Below are 20,046 nucleotides of genomic sequence, written 5' to 3' on the forward strand. Positions count from 1 at the left end.
AGCATTACAGAAAGCATTTATGATCGATAAGTCCACTTATTAAGCATATATTCCTTTTGTTTGTGGATGTGGATAGTGTATCTATCAGCTTGCTCGTATCACTAGTCATATTAGCCTGTTTGTGCAAACATAGTAAAGTTTCGGACATTAAATTTGGATAATTTAGTTGTCCAGTTGCTTAAGATATTGGATTCCAGATAACAAAGCTGGAGGGAAAGTACTTTTACTGGAACAAGAATATTTTTTCCAGTTGGTGCTTTCCAGCTGGTGCTGCTATGGATTAGATTCCACCAGATCTGCGTACCAGATAAGAGCATAATCCTCTGTGTGTGTGTTTAGGGTAAATTATTTCATCGACCAATATAAACTTTGTTGAGGATGTAACTCTTATATTTCGTATCAGTTTCAGCACTTCTATCCAAATATGTAATTGTTGATTGTTTGTGCTAATTTATAAAAGTCTGTTTTACCACTTGACACTTATCATTTACTTTTAATCAGATAAACCAAACGGTTCTTTGTTGGTCTATTTAACAGGAAAGGGAAAGGAGATGAAGCTGTCTAGAAATGATGATTACGGGATTTAAGTAATATACATCACAATGTAAAGAATGTCTATCACAGAAATATAGCGTGTAATTTTTTTATAAATGACTTGAACGTACCATATATATCAGTACACATAGTAAAGCACATAGATATCGATGACTGTTTATTTGTACTACAGGACAACTACTTCTGACAGGAAACACAACATATTAAGACATAAATGCTTCTGTGAATATATATGGTCATCCATTAGCTCATGATTTTTTTCATTTTTGCAGCTTCTCCAAGCCCTTCACCCAAGCTGGCCTAGCTAATATGTCAGCACACCATGCACTCACACGAGGGCGAGAATCAAACAGTGCCTTAACTTTTGTACCCATCAAGTAGTATATATTTGGTAAGTGGTGCAACTCAACAAGTGTAAAAGAGTCTCCACCTAAGTATTTTGACTCTGCCAATCGAGTTTCGTAGATGTCAAGAACCTTAGATAATTTCTCTTCGCTTTCCTTCACAACAGCATCATCTATGCTCAACCCAATTATTGGTTTTATGCATATCTCCCATGTTAGCTTTGAAGCGGGTGGTTCAAATTTTTGGCTTTCCACTTCTATCCACACTGACATGATGGCCATCTTCTTTGGATCTTGGAGTATTAGTTGGTTGCCATTGCTAGCATAAACATGAGCTAGGTACTGGGTCATTGCCCTTGATTCTGCATTACAAGTTCCCAATTTATCATATCAAATTGATAAGTGTAAAAAAACCGGTCACTTATCAGCCGTGGCGGAATTAGGAATTTATATAAGGGATCTTTATAGAAATAGCCGGTTGGATTCACTGTTTACTTTTCCTAGCTGATATACATAAATTATATATTGATTATACATACATATATTATATATATCTCCGGGCTATTAGTTTAAACTGTTGGGTGAACAACTATTTAAGTTAATTCTTGGGATTCAAAATCTATTAGGATGTCAAAGTTAAGATTGAACTTATGAACCCCTTTACCACCACTAAAATTTTCATTTATGTCAAGGGAACAAGGTTAGATATAACAAAAATATTGTTTTTACACCATTTGCATAATATAATTATTCGACGAAGAGGATTCAATTGGACCCCATTCCCTCTTACTACCTCTGGCCCTGATTATAAGGTTATTACGGATAAAAATATCTATAATAAGCATTAAATTGTAAACCGGTAAGTATATAATGACTAACCTGCTTTAACATGATAGATTACATTGCTAGTATAATTCTTTTTTACATTATTTGTGTATGTACATCTTAAATCCTTTCAAGTTAGTTTATCAGCTCGGTGCTGATACATACAAATTGTAAGAATAGAAAAAACACTTACCGAAGAGCTTCAAGTCCCCATCTTCAAATCCTGGTACTTGACCAAAAGGCTGCACCGATTGACAAAATGTCATTTTAAGAGAGGGCATGAATACAAGATTTCAAAGTTAAAGTTGGGGAAAACGAAAAATAGGATTTCTAAGTTAACAAAAATATATATGCAAATATCACTAATAATAGACTTAATGAGATTAATTATGCTTACATTAATGGAAAGGAAAGGCTGCTTCTTGTGTTCGCCCTTGGCCATATCAACAAAGACAAACTCAAAATCCAAATCCTTCTCTATGAGGCAAGCAACAACTCTCATGGTTGCAGTTGACCTGGGGCTACCATGGACTTTGATCGCCATTATTTCTGGATATATTAGCTAAAGATCAAGAATAATAAATTAGGATAATGATAGATTGCTCCAAGTTGATGAAATGAAGTTATATGGAGGTGTATATATAGGGTACGAGGTAAAATTTTCTTGATGTCGCTATTAAATTATTATTTTATTATATTATATCTCAAAAGTCTTGGCTTGCTAATTTTTTTTTTTTAGTTTAATCATGGCTGCGAATTAAACATCCGTTTGGTTTGGGTAGAAAACATTTATAAAGAGCTTCAAGTCCCCATCTATAAAAAAAAATGGTACTTTGAAAAGGCTGCATTAGTTGAGAAAATGTCATTTTAAGAGAGGGCATGAATCCATGATTTCAAAAGTTAAAAGTTTAGGAAAAGGAAAAAATGAGATTTAAAATTAAAAAGTGTTTTAAAGGCATTTTTCAAAAAGACTTTTCAAAAAAGTGTTTTTGGGCAACTGCAATTTTTTTTTAATACAAAACTGGAATGATTATGCTAGGTCAAAAGATCTTATTTTCTCCCAAAAACTTAAATATATATATATATATATATATATATATATATATATATATATATATATATATATATAAAAATAAAATTCACTAAACAATAGATTTAATGTTCAGATTAATTGTGCTTAATTTGTAGGGAATTTAGGAAAGGGTTTATTAAAATTTAATCCCACATAAAAATCACTATTAAGTTAAATAATATTTGGTTGTTATTTTTCGTTTTCCTCAACCTGCATAAGTTATACGAGGATATATGTGTTAACCTTTTTATATCCATGATAATTAGAAAAATGAATGAGAAAAAAAAAGAAAAAAAAAAAAAGAAAACGGTATTGGAAAAAAACACGAGTGGAGAAAAAGGAAGAACCAATAAGCTTACACTGGTGTAGCCAATCGTAGGCCTACTATAAGTAATGATTCACCACTTTTCTCATTAACCCACTCGATCTGAAATTTTGTCAAGATGATGGGTCGCTTATCCACCAAAAATTTTATGAGTTAGGCTCAAATAATTTTATATTGAACTGATTTCAATTTTTTGTGCGGATTGCCCTTCTTTTTAAAATTTAAATTTTGTAATAAATCACCATTAAGTTATATAATATTTGGTTGTCATTTTTCATTTTCCTCGTTTATATTACCTGCATAAATTATACAAGAATCTATGTGTTGCTCTTTTATATTTATGATAATTAGAAAAATGAATGAGAAAAAAAAAAAAGGGGGAGGTATTGGAAAGAAACACTAGTGGAGAAATTGGCAGAACCAATTTACACTGGGGTAGCCAATCGCAGGCCTACTATAACTAATGCTTCACCACTTTTTCTCATTAACGCACTCTATCTGAAATTTTGTCACCTACAAATATTATTTTAGTTATATATTTGCTTACCTTTTTTCTGGTGCAATATATATTATTTTGCTGAAGATATGTAAAAGTTCCCACTCTATTTTTCTTGCCAAATTTCTCAGATCTGAAATTGGCACGCAACTGCCGAACCTGGACTTTGGGTCGTTTGGTTGAAGGAATAAGGGATTATCATATCGGGATTAATTTATCTCACGTTAAGTTGGATTTTTCAATTCCGAGTTTAATAATTCCGACATACTTATACCAAGTTATGTTATTATTTTTATCTCACATCGTCCCGCATAATAATAATTCCTTCCGACACTAATTCGGGGATAAAAGAACAAAATTTGCGAATTTTTTTAAAAATTTTGACCGTGTGTGGGTCTCCCAAAAATTTTAAACAAAAAATTTAAAGATTTTAAATAAAAAATTTAAAGACAATATATCTACATTGAACCAACACACATGTTATATATTTTAGCCCAATCCAATATCTCATTTTTAGTCTCCAACTTAACCAAACATCTACCAATAAAAAGATTTACTTAAATTTGAGTTTATTGCTTGAGATTTTTTTTTTTTTAAATGTATACACTTTACTTGTATCTAGTATCTTATAAGTTCGTGGTGTGTTTGATATGAAGGAAAATATTTTCCATGAAAAATCCGCAAAAAAATTTTTCGCAAAAAATGTATTTCTAGAAAATATTTCCAACGAAAAATGTTTTCCTAAAAAATAGACCCTTCAAAAAAATTGGGTCTAACCATCAGTTTATATAATTAATAACTTATCCATAAATATTTGAAAATACTTTCTCTCCCATTTATTATTCCATCCAATCCGCCCATTATAACTCTACAAATATTATTTTAATTATATATTTGCTTACCTTTTTTCTGATACAAATATTATCTTACTGAAGATATGTAAAAGTTCCCACTCTGTTTTTCTTGCCAAATTTCTAAATCTCAGATCTGAAATTATCACCAATTGAATAACTTTAGGTCGTTTGGTTAAAAAATGAGTTATAGTGACAATTGTGGTATTAATTTTATCTCACATTGAAAGATGGGATAATAATCCCGCGATTACTAATTCAGGGATAAAAGAACAAAATGGCACATTTGCCCTTCCCCAAAGCTTTTCTCCCAAAAATTTTAAACAAAAACAAGGTTAGTCCAATGAACCAAACATCTATCAATAAAAATATATCCACTAAATAACTCTATCATTATTAATCCTGATGCTACAATTCCATCATTATATATCAAGATGACTTGTTCCCAAACCAAACAACCCCTAATAAGAGGCTAATTAATACCATGACCATGAGATGGAGAAAGAACAATTAATTATCTGATTAGGTAATTGATGACCTCACAACTCACAAGTCTCCTTATATTGTTGACCAAATCAATTTTTCTTATGGTTAAGGTTTTACCCCTTTACCTGCTGCATCTTCCTTCCAGAAAGTACTTGGGTAATTACGTATCTGCTTCTGTCAGGATGCACATTCTCTTTGAATTATATACTGATCATCTGAAATAGTCAATCACAGACGCCAAGATGCAAAAGTAAAAGCAAAATAGAAATGAAAAACTAGTTTATGGGAGAAACTTAGTATAATTAATTTTCATTCTTCAACTTTACTTTAAAAATCAAACTTTCCCCCTTAACTATGAACAATAGATATTCTTCCCCCTTTATTCTATATAATGTCTATTTTAGCCTTGACATTTTCAATCCTCCATCTATGTAATACCTTTTTTATATTATATAAAAAAAATTAACCTAGATATTTATAGATTTTTATTTAAATTCATATTATAATTTATAAGTAGAATAATCCTTTTATTAATTTGTCACAAAATCTAATGTTACTTTTTATGATTGATATTTTAAGTATGTATGTATGCATGTATGTATGTGTGTGTGCGTGCGTTTGTATAAGTTTCACTTCTCTCTTGTTCTCTATTGCCAATATATAAACGAGTTTTAGTTGTCATTAATGGAATATTTTAAATTATAATTTAAAATTCATTTGTAATACGAATAGATAATCTTTTAGGAATTTGTTATAGAATACACCTCTATTTTTATAAATTAATTGTATTATTAGCATTAAAATATATTTATAAAGTTATTATTACCTGTTATTTTTACTTATACAAATAGATATCAAATTTTTTATTATTATTAATAAAAAAAGAATCTTATTCTTCTCGTTTATTTCATTATAGAACGGCATTAGGTTATATACTCAACTAGTATTTCTCGCTTTTCTTTTTCCGTCTCGAAAATAATATTTATTTTAAAAAAAAATTGTTACATAGATTAAAGAGATTAAAAAATCATGATTTTAAAGAAGTAAAAGAAGAAAAAAAGACAAGTTGATAATGCAAGGGTAAAGTAGGAATTTAAAAAAGCAAATTAGGATAAAGGGGAGAGAATGACTATTATTCAAAGTTGAGGGGAGAGTTTGATTTTTAAAACAAAGTTGGGGTGAAAATAAAATGATTTTCACCCATAATTAAGGTGTATTTGAAAGTTGAACAAACAAGTTGTATAGTACAGACTGACTACTTCAAACTATAATACGTAGAAGTTTTATAGTATACAGAATTGAACAATGAAGGGAGATGTAGAAACCTCAACATTTAATTTGCTAGAGGCTGTAATTCGACCCAGCCACTGTAATTTGCTAAAATTTTGTCTGAGACTGAGGTTAGGTAACAACTCCAACTGCAATAAGTATAGGTGTGTAAACTTCAACACTTAAAAAAGTTTTTTTTAATCAAAAAGTATAGTTGTCAATTCTATGGTGAATAAAAACTGGCTAACAGCATTGTTCAAACCAAAAACATCCGAGCAGGGGTTCCTATGGGGACCAGGCACAGTACTCTACTTGAAATAAGCTAAAAACTGAATACAAGATGGCTTGACGCGCAGAAATGTATAATTTGAAATTCATTGAATTCAGATCATAAAACATGAATGTCTTTTTCTTCCCACTTGAATAGAATAATAAAGGGAGGAAGTTAATTACCCCTAATCCGGCTCATAAATTTCCATCTTTTGGGAAGTATCATTTCCAGATTCCTGGTTTTTTCCGTCATTTGGAGTCCACAACAAAGCACTGAAGCCAACAGAATAAGCAAAACAATGAACAAAATTAAGCCAGAATGCCCTCCAAATGCCGAGAGGCATGTTGACCTGCTGCTTGCTTATTCGTCCTTTTTAGAAACTAGATAGTAGAATACCTTGGTGTTAACCACAGGCCAAATTTACTTGATTTTACTGTTTATGCAACTCAAGGCCCTTAGACTAAGCTTGTCTTGCCAATATATCTGCACACCAAGCTCTTAAATGAGGACGAGAATGAACGACATCCTTGGATTTAGTTCCCATCAAGCAGTGCATAACTTGGACATGGTGCAACTTTGCCAGGGTGAAGCAGTTTCTGACGAGCGGAAAACACAGTATAAATTAAGCGCTTCGCTAGTCAAAGATAGTATAGTTTAAGATCATCTCTATTGGGATTTTAAGCTCAAGCTTTAAAGATAAGTTGGTGTGAATGAGAAATTGAGTAAAAATTGAAAATTTGAGCAAAGTTCCTTTTAGAAGAACACTTTGTACCACATTAGTAGTGGAAAGGGAGAGTTGTGTGTTTATATATCAAAACACATCCTCTAGCTCATAAAGGGTTAAGAAGAGGACCTCCCCTCGCGTCGTCGTTGTCGCTCGGCTTCGTCTTCTGTTAAATGATGTGACGCGAAATTTAATTGTTTAATTTAATTTTCGCCCCAACGGCCATTTCCTTTTTGGAAAAGGCAAGTCTTCTCCAAACAGGCACCATACCTGTTCAGAACAGGCATTTCCGTTCAAAAATCCTGGCTATAAATTCTAGAGGCTTCGCCTCATTTTCAGTACATACAACAAAAAAATTTCTGAAACTTCCTGCATTGAAATTTCTTTACTTCTTTCTCCAAACTACTGTAAGTGTCCTGTGATTTGCTCCGTTATTTGAGTTCGCCGGAGTTCTGTGGTTTGTATTGCCGCTACTACAGAAACGTTCTTCCGTTCTATCTTGGGAGGAAATAACCCAGATCCTTTGCCAACAGTGAGGGAGTTATAATTCCTTAAGGACACACAAGCAACTTGTGGGCTCGGAATAATTTTCTACTTGTTCTACATTTCTGTTTGATTATTTTCTGTTCTTGTTTTGTTTAATAAACAGAAACTGGTATACTGATTACTGTTTTACATTACGGGTAGTAACAGTCTCCACAGGGATTGGTACAAATAATTACTCAAATTGAACCTTGATCGGTATTATTTGGGAAATAAAAACTTGAGTTTGTTGTGGTTATAAACCACGATTATGACTACAACGTAATTAAAGACAATTGACAACGGAAGCAAAGATTACTATTAATATGAGAAGTAAGGGTAGTAAACAAGACAAATGCAAGATTTTAGCAATTAGCTTCGATTCGTTTTATCATTCTCCTCTAAGTTTTATTGAGTCTCTCGAATTTAATAAGTAAGTAGTGTGCTCTAGAATCTAATAAACATCTTCCCATTATTTATACAGATTTCACAAATTAAACTAATGCAAGCCCTGAGAATGCTAAATATTATGGATAGAAATAGATCTTCAGATGACTTCTCACGAATATCTTCAGCTTATAAACCAATATAAATTATTCAAGAGTCTCTTCCGATTACTCAAAATCAATCATGAGCTAAATCAAATTTATATTAAGATAATTCATAAAACACTTTCTCTTCCGATTAAAGCATTCAAAAATATCTCTAATCAAATAAAACTATTATCCATGAGTTCAAGACTGATGAAAAGCCTGTGAACATATGCAAGAAAATATTTAGGGTTTAGTCTCGAGGAAAACGTCTCTCGAATATTTTCTCTCTTGGTTCAACCAATAATTCAAGAAGCTCTTTCGATTACTTAGAAGAATCACCAATTAAAACCAAACAAAATAATGCAAAGATATTCACCAAACTATTCCTATTTCGATTAAATAAAATAGTAGATAACTCTGCAATTCAATTCAAAACCCTGTTAACGAATTCAAGCAATAAAATAGGAATCAAATCTAAAAAGGTCAATCAATACATCATGTCTTGTCAAAACCCTATAAGAAAACTACTCCATAATAGAATAAAGAACATACAAGAAATAAAAGTAGAAAACATTACAACCAATTACGATTGATCCAAACTTCCGTATTGAATCGAATTGTGATGAAAGCAACGAATTCAGCCGTCAAATCCTCTTCTATGCTCCTCCAAAGCCTTCTAGGTCAAAAGTCTCCTTCAAAAACGTGTATTTGATGTATTTATAGAATACCGCGAAGTGCCCGGACGAAATTACCCTTAAGGCAACGGACTGGAAAACTGATCCAACAAATTAGCCTAGCGCGTAGCGCCAAGGCAAATGTTCAGCAGCTTTTTTTTTTTTGTCGTCCAAATTGGTATAGTTACGTCACTGTTGCCTTCAATTGCTATGTATTCTCATAGTGCCTCATGCCCAACTTTTTTTTTTTTTTCAGGTACCTGCTTCCCTTCAAGTCAGGTACGTATACACAATTCTTCACTTTGTTTTCTTCTTTTGCACAATTTGATGCCTTCCTCTATTTCTTTATTTTCTTCAATCATTGCATTATTATTTCTTTTGTCTCCAATCATTAGTGATCATCTCCTCATATTGCTCCATCCAAATTAGTTTGATCCCAAATGTCATCTTCACATACCGCTTTAGTCTTCTACTCAGACTTCGAAGATTTAAAGTATCCGTTTTAACTCCAAAATTCTTCTTAGTTCAGAATCAAGTCCTACACAATAAAATTCGCATAATAAGTATAAAATACCAATATTATAGCTCAAACAAGATTAAAGCAAAGTAATTAAAAGGTGAAATATTGCTAAAAATCTGTGTTTCTAGACTACCATCAGTCTCCTCCCAAGTATTTTCGTTCCTCAAGTCCCACCTAGTATACATCAAGAATCCTTCCAAGTTTGTCTTCATTCTCTGCTCTAGCTGCATTGTCTGTCGCCATTTGGAAGCAACAGAATCAAACTTCATTCTCTGCTCGAGCTGCAACGTGATATTATTTTTATCTCACATTGAAGATGGGATTATAATTCTGCGAGTACTAATTCCGCGATTACTAATTCAGGGATAAAAGTCTTTTTTACCACTTGACACTTATCATTTGCTTTTGAACAGATAAACCAAATAGGTCTTTGTTGGTCTATTTAATAGGAAAGGGAAAGGAGATAAAGCTGAGTTTAGAAATGATGATTAAATTTAAGTTATATACACTGACAATGTAAAGAATGTTTATCACATAAATATAGCGTGTAACTTTTTAATAAATGACTTGAACGTACCATATATATCAGTACAGAACTACACATAGATATCGATGACTGTTTATTTGTACTACAAGACAAATACTTATGACAGGAAACACGACATATTAAGGGCCTGTTTGGCCATGAGAATTTTTCACTTTTTTCAGGAAAATTATTTCACATTATTTGGAAACCTATGTTTGGCCATGAAAATTTCAAATTTGGAAAACAAGTAAAACCTTGTTTTCACTTTTTTTACTTTCAATACATTGAAACAACCAAATATTCTTTGCAAAAACTATAACCAAACACAACTCCATCTTCAACTCCAATGCCAAAATTCCAAATAAAATGAAAAATATTTTGTTTTCATGGCCAAACGCCTACTGAGACATAAATGCTTCTGTGAATATATATGGTCATCCATTAGCTCATGATTTTTTTCATTTTTGCAGCTTCTCCAAGCCCTTCACCCAAGCTGGCCTTGCCAATATATCAGCACACCATGCACTCACATGAGGGCGCGAATCAAACAGTGCCTTAACTTTTGTACTCATCAAGAAATATATATTTGGTAAGTGGTGCAACTCAACAAGTGTAAAAGAGTCACCACCCAAGTATTTTGACTCTGCCAATCGAGTTTCGTAGATGTCAAGAACCTTAGACAATTGCTCTTCGCTTTCCTTCACAATAGCATCATCGGTGTTCATGCCAGTCATTGGTTTTATGCATAGCTCCCATACTAGTTTTAAAGTAGGTGGTTCAAATCTTTGGCCTTCTACTTCCATCCACAGTGACATGATAGCCATTTTCTTTGGATCTTGAAGTATTAGTTGGTTGCCATTGCTAGCATAAACATGGGTAATGTATTGTGTGATTGCCCTTGATTCTGCATTACATGTCCTGAGTTATCATATCAATTTGATAGTGTTGAAAAACAGGTCACTTATTACTCGTGGCGTTATCAGGAATTTATATAAGGGCTTCCTATCTGAACAATATACATAGATTACATGTATTTGCCGAGTATAATCTGTTGTGTTTCCTGTCTGTTGTAGATCATATCAATTTGTCGATTCAATATTTTTCCTAGCCAATATACAATATACATAGATTTATATACAGATTATACGTCGTTATACACATATTGAACATGAATTGTACATATAATATACATCTGCTAGCTATTAGTTAAACTGTTGGGTGGGATGCTATGTAAGTTATTCTTCTTTATCTATAAAGGGGATTCAAAAATATATAAGGGTGTCAAAGCTAAGATTGAACTTATGAAGGGCAATTTGCACAATTGCCCTTATTCGGGGGTGGTCTTTAATTTTTGCCTTCGCCTAAAATACCTGAGATTTTGGGTTCGAACCCGGCTCAGACAAAAAGAAAAAAAAAATCCCAAGGTAGAATTTCGTAGAGAAATTAGTCCTATTCAGGCAAGGTCTACCTTTTATAGAATTCCATCAGAGTAAAAAAAATTCTGCCTTGCAAAATTTCGCAAGGCAAACCTCTGCCTTAAGCAGAAGTTTTGCGAAGCATTGCCTTGCGTTTTTTTTTTTTTTTTTTTTTAGCGGGGGTTCGAATCAAGAACCTAGAGATATTTTCGGCCACGTTTTTAAAAGCAAAAATTAAAGACCAGCGCCTTTGAAGGTCAATCCGTGCAAAAAAAAAAAAAGACTTATGAACCCACTTTTCCACTACACTAAATTTCTCCCTAATGTCAAAGAATACAGTTTGCAAATAACCAAAAAAGGGGATAGTTGTACCCTATTTCGCATAATATAATTATTCGACGAAAGTGATTCAATTGAACCCCTTTCCTGTTACTAGCTCTGCCCCTACTTAAAAGGTACTTATAGGTAAAGATATCTATAATAAGCATTAATTAGTAAACTAGTAAGTATAATGACTAACTAGTTATGACATGATAGATTACATTGACGGTATAAATAAACTTTACAATGTCTGCGTATGAACAATTAACTCAAAACCTTTCAAATTTATTACCTTGGTGCTGATATATACAAATTGTAAGAATAGCAAAAATACTTACCAAAGAGCTTCAAGTCCCCATCTTCAAATGCCGGTACTTGACCAAAAGGCTGCACCGATTGAGAAAATGTCATTTATAAATGGTCAATTGCAAAATGCAGAAAACCGGGACTATGATAAGCATAGGTCAACTAATCTCTGTATATTTTACACGGAGATAAATATATGTGTGCAAAAATCACTAACAAATAGACTTAATGTGATTAATTATGCTTACATTGAGGGAAAGGAAAGGGTGCTTCTTGTGTTCTCCAGTGACCAGATCAACAAAGACAAACTCAAAATCCAAATCCTTCTCTATGAGGCAAGCAACAACTCTCATAGTTGCATTTGATATTGGGTTACCATGGACTTTGATCGCCATTACTTCTGGATGTATTAGCTAAAGATATCAAGAATAATTAATAAGGATTATGGTAGATAGCTCCAAGTTGATGAAATAAAGTTATACGGAAGTATACATATAGGGTACAAGGTAAAATTTCTTGATGTCATTCTTAAAAGAAAAGGTTATATATAACCCAAATTCCTGGCTGATAATTAATAATTTAATAGCATGATCATGAGATGGAGAAAGAATAGTTGATAATCTTATTACTAACAAGTCTCCTTTTATTGACCAGATCAATTTATTTTTTTATGGTTATGGTGGTATAGCACCTTTACTTGCTGCATCTTCCTTCTAGGAAAGTACTTGGGTAATCACGTATGTGCTTCTGTCAGGATGCACATTCTCTTGAATATTATATTATTGATCATTTGACTTAGTCAATCACAGATGTCAATCACAGATGCCAATATTTAGAAGCAAAATAGAAATTGCAAACTAGTTTATGGGAGAAAATTAGTATAATGAAGTTTATTTTAAAGTTGACAAACAAGTTGGATATTACAGATTGACTGCTTCAAACTATAATACGTAGAAGATTATAGTTATACAGAATAGAATAATGAAGGTGGGGAAACTTCAACACTTAATTTGCTACGGGCTATAATTCGAGCTAGCCACTGTAATTTGCTAAAATTTTGTGTGAGACTGAGACTGGGTAAGAAGTCCAACTGCAACAAGTATGGGAGGGGTGGAAACTTCCAACACTTATTAGTTCGTTTCTCTAAGAAGTGTAGTTATCAATTCTATGCTATATAAACTAAGAGCCCGTTTGAATTGGCTCAGAAGTTGCTTATAAGCTGTTTTTAGCTTTTTTGAGTGTTTGACTGGCCAGCTTAAAGTCATTTTGTGCTTAAAATAAGCTCAAAAAATTAATTGAGCCGTTTGGGCTTAAAACAAAAAGCTTATAAGTTGGAAACAACTTATAAGCTGCTTTTTTTAAGCCCATCCAAACAAGCTGCTTTAGGCTGACAGCATTGTTCAAACCAACAGAACAAGCAAACAATGCACAAAAGTAAAGCCCGAATCCCTCCAAATGCCAAGATGCATTTTGACCTGCTGCTTGCGTATTCCTCCTCATTGGAAATTAGATAATAGAATATCCTGGTGTTAATCACAGGCCAAATTTACTTGATTTTACTGTTTATGCAACTCAAGGCCCTTAGACCAAGCTGGCCTTGCCCAGATATCTGCACAGCAAGCTCTTAAATAAGGATGACAATTAAAGACATCCTTGGATTTAGTTCCCATCCAGCAGTGTATAACTTGGACATGGTGCAACTTTGCCAGGGTGAAGCTATCTCCTCCCGAGTATTTTCGTTCCCTCACTCTCACCTAGTATACATCAATAATCCTTCCAAGTTTGTCTTCATTTTCTGCTCGAGCTGCATTGTCTATCGCCGTCTGGAAGCAACAGGATCAACTTCTGTTGACTCAACCTCCATCCACAGAGACATGAAGGCCATTTTATTTACCTTTCTACGTATGTGTGGGCAATTTATCAGTAAGATACGTCATGAGCCCACATTTTGAAATTGGTAAAGTGACCTGATTACATTCATACATTTAGCAGTAGGTTTGGGTGAAATTCGTTGCAAAAAAGGCTAAAATATACGTCTATATTATACTCTATTTGGAAAACACAGGGCAAGCGCAAAGTGTACAACAATAAAGTTATTTCTAGAAACCTTGCCATTACCTTGGTATAAAATGTGATCCAAAGATTAAATCTGAGAGAAATATGCACATAAAATGATGGCCTCATCTTTCTCATTAACATGTACCTCCTTCCTGCACCAGAAAAAGTAACCGCGGAAAAAACCACTTAGCATGTTTAGTAAAAGGTACAGCTTTTACCAACTTGAAGACATTGGCATACGCACATCCACAATGGTTAAAGGAATAATTTACAAGGACAAAGCCAGAAATTTCCTCCGAACTAGGAGGGGCTAAAATCAATCTAGCTTTGTCTGCTTGTTTGTTTTGGTTGAAGTATAGAGTTACTTCGCTACTACCAAAAAGGTGTTATAGGCATTTCAACCATAATAGTTTAGGTTGGGTGTCAAAGGCCATCTTACTCAAACCGGTACCAAAAAAATTGAATTTTTCCAACCAAACAAAAATAGTACTCCAGTAACATATATCAGGGACAAAAAAATATTTAAGCTGCTCCTACCAAGGCTGATGTATGCGGATAACATTGCCTATTTCAAGCTCGACATCTTTACAGACTCTTGAGCTAAAAATGATAGTTAACTTCCTTCCACCAGTACCCTTTCTTTTCTGAGGATTGCTTGGGCACTCAGAACCCTGCAAAGAAACATAAAATTGTAGATAGCATTCAGCCAACACCACAAATCTATTCTATTTAACCAATGAAACCTTCAAACCAGCCAGTCTAGGAATAAACAGCTAATAAAATATTTGAATCCACTTTTCATTCTTAATAAATTTCCATACAAAGAAATGACTAACCAGATGGTATGAACTTCTTTCTTTCCCTTCTAGACCCTACGCGCTCAGGGAATGGGTACTGATTAGTTGAGTTCACTTTTTTCCTTTCTTCTAATGTGTTTAGACACAAAAGTAAACCTATATATTTGAATTTATTCAATCTGCATATAGATATTCTTCCACTACAAACTATGTCCATGGATTGTAAGCGACCAGTGAATGCTAAACCCATGGTCAGACATTTGGACCATGGGCAGGTTCTGACCCTAAATTTGCATGCTTCTTGGTGAACTTAAAATTTTAAGTGTCAAAATATCAATGATCTAAATATATACTCCCTCATCCCAAAAGGATTTTCACCTCTTCTTACTGGACTTTATAAATTAATCACTTCTTTGAAGAATGAATATATATATATATATATATCATGTTATGTTTATATGATTCCCAAAATGAAATTTTGAGTAGACAGACCTTCAAAAGTTGAAAGGAGCATTGTATCCTCAATAAAGTAGACGTACTCATATTCTTAACCTCTGTTTAGCATACATAAAATAATTAGTTCAAGTACCTCTTCATCTCCATGTAAAGCACAAAAACAAACAGTCAGCTTGGCCTCCAAAGAACTTGACAAAATTCTCACATCAATGAAGCTTTCTGCACCTGAAATAACAGCAGAGGAGAGGGTCAGAAACAAGCAAGAGGACAGAAGATACAGAGTTTGGACTTTTACCACTTGAAGCATCATGTGTTTGTAACTTCTCCAAGAAATATGTATCTCTGTCTTTTTCACATTGCATCACGTGTTGCAACCTTCCAGATAACCTGCATGACTTGCCAATATGAGAAACGATGAAATTTGAAGAATATTTTTCTGTTTCTTCTGTTCCTAGAAAACGTGCAGAATATGCTCATAACTGACACATTCTAGTTCCCTAACTAACCCGAATTGCTTAGGCCTTGCAATAGATAGCCTCTCATTCGTAGGTACAGCTCCTAATGCTAGATGAAATTGGTCCGCCATGCTCCTCTGAGGTATAGCAGAATTCTGAATCTGGGGAATTTTCTGAAGCAAAAACAAAGGCATTGAGAGAACTACCTATGGCAACTGATCGCTATGATAAAACAGTAAAAGATTAACTACATATTACATCCTCATCACTAGATGAGTCACCATCTAGCACCTCAGGTTGATCGCCATTGATCATGTTTCTGTCACCGAGAGGCAATAAGTTGCTCTTCTGTAACCGTGATCCTTGTTTTCTTGTTTGCAGCTGCTGGACAAAGAATGATTCTTACATTCAAAGCATAACTGAAATCGTAAAATGGCAACATAGAAGAGCTACTAAGATCTTTAAGAAAAGAGATCTAGAGAAGAAGAAAGCAAACCATTTTAGAATTGCCTCGTGATAGGGAACTTGTATGCTGAAAGTGATCCAGAAACTCGGCCATGGAATGCTCATTTGGATCAGGTACAACTGCTACTTCAGATGGCACCAAATTCTCCTCAAACTGTTGTATTTCATTTCCACCAAAATTCTCCAATAAGTCATCCAGTGACTCCATATTTTTTCTTTGCATGTCTAATTCTACGTTTAGGGGAAGAACAGATAAGGGAGTGCTGGTTTCACAACTTTCATGAACAACCAAAGCAAAATCTTTCTTCTGTGGCCGGGATTGGAACAAAAATTTGGGCTTAGCTTTGCCCCGGCTTCCTGCAGTTGGTAGCAAAAATCATTTGAAAACAGCTTGAAAACTCAATCACAGATCTCAAACAAAGAAAAAGAGCCATAAGAGATGTCAGATTTGAGGATTCAATATTGAGGCATCCATTTCTTTTCTATTTTACTAGGAGTCCACGAGCTCTTGTTCCTGAGAAGCACCACTATACACATGTTATGCTAGTTAGTGACAGCCTAGTCCGAGACAACTAAACCCTCTTGTTCCTGAGAAGCACCACTATACACATGTTATGCTAGTTAGTGACAGCCTAGTCCGAGACAACTAAACCAACTACGATGAACGAGGCTTGATTAAGACCATTCATATCACAGTTGAGTTGACGGCATGGCATCATCAGTATCAAGACAAAGGATGCAAAATAGGGGAATGAAGTCAACAGAAGTACTAATACCTTTATATGATCTCTTCAAATTTGATGAAACACCGTACGACGATGAACACCCAGCTTCTCTATTCAAGAAAACTCCTGATTTGAGATCTTCACTTACTTTAGGCATTGTGCTTTTACCATCTCTTTTTAAATTTCCATCAGTAGAAGGCCTCATCTGCTAGATAGTTTAACCTCCTAAGAGCACTTAGTTTCGTTGAACGCAACATTAGGTATTCAAGTTTAGCGACATTGATTTTGTAGGCATAGAGTTCTGCAGTCATACCTCATCATCAGAGATAATTTCCTCTTCTGAATTACAAGTGGATGTCATTCTAGTAACGTGACAAAATTCATCATCTAAGGACAACGTCATCCAATGATCATTTTTGTTGATGAAGTCACCATTCTGACTCTTAAAAAAAGGAACTTCTACGTCCTCGTCTTTGCATAAGTTTGTTTGCCTCTGCTGACAAAAATGCAACCGGAACTGTAAGAGGAGTTTGTCATTTGGACCTTCCATTGTTTATTACTTTTGTGTATAGCTACTTAGTAACGTATCGCAACTACAGTACATGCACCCCCCCCCCCCCCCCCCAAAAAAAAAAAACAACCCCCCAGTTACTAAGCTCTGCTCCTTAAACTGGAGGATTCCAGATAAACAGGAGGAGCAGCTTTTTCTTGAACTCCCCATCAAAAAGTCAATTTCCATGTTGAATTCTTAACCACCGTGACCCATAAAAGTCAACTAGGAACTCTTTGAGAAATATTTAGCCCAAAAAAAAAAAGAGGAAAAGAAAAGGAACAACAGAAAGAAGAAATGAAGGTAGAGTGAGAAAAAAGGAGGTGAATTCAAACCAATACCAGCTGATGAGAATTCATTTTGTCAGTTGCATGATGAAGTCTTTTGACATCTGCAGAAGATTAACATGGATAACTTTCAAATGTCCTTATCTTTTTCTCCTTTGTGTGTGTGTGTGTTTGGGGGGGGGGGGGGGGGGGGGGAGGGGTGTTTGTGAATGAAAATTCAAGTGGAGGAGTCGGCTGCCAGTTAAAAGTTTCATTGAGCTTACCTGTGAGCATTTCGAGCTGGGAAAGGACTCCTATACGTCCCTGACAAACAAGAAACATCAGACTTAAAAGAATTCATGAGCAAATTCATATGTACAAAATAAGGGGGCAAATTGCCATAACTAGAAAATTTGTGCAGTAAACATGCCCGGAATTGTGAATAAACACTGAACAGTTTATCTCACAACTACTATTTAATTGCTAGTTATCTAAGCCCAAACATAAATCTTACCCCTCCAAGGCATTTTCAATTTTGTTTTTCACCATATATTATGCAAGACAAATGTGTCAAAACATTATAAGAGGAAGCAGCACTTTAACAATCAATCAGCCAACTCGATTAGTTTGGGTTGGCTATATGACTCCTCTATATCCATTCCTTTACTTCAGGCCCATTTTCACTATAATAATAAGCAAATTGTCCTAAATTAAAGATAACGTAGGGGTTCGCTACAAAAATTCCAGAAGGCAGCTGGTGTTTTAACCCGAATGATAGATATGTGAAAATGTAAGTAACAAAATTCATGAGGCATGTACCTTGTTCCCTGAGGGTCCACTAAGACAATCGTCATTTGTCAGCCATTTGTCATCCATATCTTCCTCTTCTGGTAATTTCAAACAAACCAAAACAGATTCAATTAGAACAGACAAAGTAAGCTAGGTTTATTATTGGGCATAAGACATAGAATAGACACCTTAACTTGGCCTCAACTCGCAGGTAAACACCCCAACTTTGAGAATGTACATCTAGACACCTGCACTTGGTTTAAGTTGGCCCCGCAAACACCAGCCATACTATGTGGCATTTCGCGTGAGTTACACATGGCATTCCACGTGTGTTTACAGTGCCAACTTAAACTAAGTTGAGGTGTTTAGATGTGCATTTCTCAAAGTTGGGGCGTTTACTTTCCAGTGGAGGCCAAGTTAAAGTGTCTATTCTATGTATTATTATGCCTTTATTATTAGGAAGATTTGTTTCAAGGAGGAGAAGATACCGGTAAAACTCTGGTCCGAGTCTTGCTTTTCCTAAATTATGAATGGGGCAAATCAGTTTAAATTTATAGAGAAAAAAAATGAATCATTAAAAAGTAACAAAAAATTGGCATACGTAAATTACAATAATCACCGATTTTGAGCTGAATAGCGGAAATAGAAGCAAAGGATTAAATTGAGGTTGGAAGAAATGTGGAATACCTGAAGATAAACCCTAGTCGCAGCTGAGCCTTCCTCTTCCATAGCTGGTAACTGGTAGAGTAGCGGGAAGTTTAGAAGAGGAGAGCTGAACTATATATACTAGTGTGGTAGCAGTAGGTTTTTTTTTTTTTTTTTTTTTGTGGTGTGTTAAAGCCAACTAGTGAAAGAAATTTTATTGGGAACACCGAAATGGCCAAAACTAGCCTCAAACTATTTGAAATGGAGTGCATATACTCTGTTCGATTTTGGTACTAAACGATCCCTTGCCTTCTAACAAAGGGACCACAATACCCTCGGGTTTAACCGATTGCCACGAAAATTGACTAAGCAGATCCGACATGTAAAAAAAAAATTGATCCATCATTTTAATCGGCGTATCTGTCCAACCCATCGTAGAGTTAAAGGAATTTATCCCTCATTTCACACTTTTTAAACTTAGAAAATTACGGGAAGAGAGATTTCAAAAGTTGGGTTCGATTGGGCTACGATTTCGAAGATTTTTGAAGTTTGGTCATTGGATTTTGTCTCCATTACGTAAGTTCTTTCCTATTTTAGCATCTAAATCATTATTTGTTTTGTTTTACTAGGATTCTAAGTATTTTCATATTTAGTTGAGCTATGTGATTAGGTTTTAGGATTTGTATCTTTCCGTTAAATGATTGATATTTCTTTTTTTACTTGAGTTAAAATACTACTATGGAGTAGTATTCATGTGTGTTTGAGTCTGATTCTGCATGGGGATGAGTTAGTTTTTGAGGATTTT

At 34.3% G+C, this 20,046-nt stretch overlaps 2 protein-coding genes across 13 annotated transcripts; both read right to left on the reverse strand.

The window, feature by feature from the left end:
• Positions 1-618: 618 nt before the first annotated feature.
• Positions 619-12,480, reverse strand: LOC132048336 (glutathione S-transferase PARB). Of its 3 annotated transcripts, none has more exons than XM_059439254.1 (3): positions 12,284-12,476; positions 1,918-1,966; positions 619-1,261 (listed from the first exon to the last, which is right to left on the reverse strand). In XM_059439254.1, exons 1-3 carry the CDS (start codon positions 12,428-12,430, stop codon positions 816-818), a joined length of 642 nt encoding a protein of 213 aa, XP_059295237.1. In that variant the 5' UTR covers positions 12,431-12,476; the 3' UTR covers positions 619-815. The 3 variants fall into 3 exon arrangements, with proteins under 3 accessions (XP_059295237.1, XP_059295230.1, XP_059295245.1); XM_059439247.1 differs by lacking the exon at positions 12,284-12,476 and adding an exon at positions 2,122-2,344; XM_059439262.1 differs by lacking the exons at positions 619-1,261; positions 1,918-1,966 and adding exons at positions 10,403-10,897; positions 12,068-12,116 and having other exon boundaries at positions 12,284-12,480.
• On the reverse strand, positions 9,612-19,343 carry LOC132048269 (uncharacterized). Of its 10 annotated transcripts, none has more exons than XM_059439196.1 (15): positions 19,284-19,341; positions 19,085-19,115; positions 18,627-18,694; positions 18,092-18,131; positions 17,883-17,932; positions 17,305-17,487; positions 17,043-17,199; positions 16,298-16,623; positions 16,060-16,185; positions 15,853-15,974; positions 15,642-15,733; positions 15,480-15,571; positions 14,631-14,764; positions 14,154-14,245; positions 9,612-9,700 (listed from the first exon to the last, which is right to left on the reverse strand). In XM_059439196.1, the coding sequence occupies exons 1-14, from the start codon at positions 19,323-19,325 to the stop codon at positions 14,179-14,181; spliced, it is 1,530 nt and encodes a 509-aa protein (XP_059295179.1). In that variant the 5' UTR covers positions 19,326-19,341; the 3' UTR covers positions 9,612-9,700; positions 14,154-14,178. The 10 variants fall into 10 exon arrangements, with proteins under 10 accessions (XP_059295179.1, XP_059295200.1, XP_059295193.1 ...); XM_059439217.1 differs by lacking the exon at positions 9,612-9,700 and adding an exon at positions 13,484-14,002 and having other exon boundaries at positions 17,305-17,484; XM_059439210.1 differs by lacking the exon at positions 9,612-9,700 and adding an exon at positions 13,484-14,002 and having other exon boundaries at positions 17,043-17,196.
• Positions 19,344-20,046: the final 703 nt, after the last annotated feature.

This window comes from Lycium ferocissimum, chromosome 1 (genome assembly GCF_029784015.1).
Source record: "Lycium ferocissimum isolate CSIRO_LF1 chromosome 1, AGI_CSIRO_Lferr_CH_V1, whole genome shotgun sequence".
NCBI lineage: Eukaryota > Viridiplantae > Streptophyta > Magnoliopsida > Solanales > Solanaceae > Lycium > Lycium ferocissimum.